This window comes from Anneissia japonica, unplaced genomic scaffold (assembly GCF_011630105.1).
Source record: "Anneissia japonica isolate Jap-2015-1 unplaced genomic scaffold, ASM1163010v1 scaffold241801_len627_cov90, whole genome shotgun sequence".
NCBI lineage: Eukaryota > Metazoa > Echinodermata > Crinoidea > Comatulida > Comatulidae > Anneissia > Anneissia japonica.
The window spans coordinates 1-595 of NW_022749632.1; the positions used below are offsets into that span (position 1 = coordinate 1).

At 44.2% G+C, this 595-nt stretch overlaps 1 protein-coding gene across 1 annotated transcript; it reads left to right on the forward strand.

Moving 5' to 3' along the window:
- Nucleotides 1–4: 4 nt before the first annotated feature.
- Nucleotides 5–589, forward strand: LOC117121127 (mucin-2-like; the record flags this gene model as incomplete). Its single annotated transcript, XM_033266228.1, has 1 exon — nucleotides 5–589. A coding segment is annotated over one exon (585 nt), but the record flags the coding sequence as incomplete, so codon positions are not given.
- Nucleotides 590–595: the final 6 nt, after the last annotated feature.

Sequence of the window (595 nt, forward strand, 5' to 3'; positions counted from 1 at the left end):
AACTACTGCTCAACCCCCAATAACGACTGGCCAACCATCAGTTGTGACAACAGGCCAACCATCTGAAGTTACTACAGGTATAACAACAGGTCAACCATCAGTTGTAACAACAGGCCAACCATCTGGTGTAACTACCAGTCAGCCTACAGTTACAACAGGTCAACCATCATTTGTAACAACAGGTCAACCATCAGTTGTTACTACAGCTTTACCAACAGGTATAACAACAAGTCAACCATCAGTTGTTACTACAGCTCAACCATCAATAACTACTGGCCAACCATCAATTGTGACAACCAGCCAACAGTCTGAAGCTACTACAGCTGAACCTGCAGGTGTAACAACAGGTCAACCATCAGCTGTAACCACAGGCCAACCATCAGTTATTACTACGGCTCAACCTACAGTTACAGCAGGTCAACCATCAGTTGTAACTACTACTCAACCACCAACTACTGGCCAGCCATCAGTTGTAACAACAGGTCCACCATCTGTAATTACTACAGCTCATCCAACAGGTATAACAACAAAAGGCCAAACATCAGTTGTAACTACTGCTCAACCACCAATAACTACTGGCCAACCATCAGTTGTA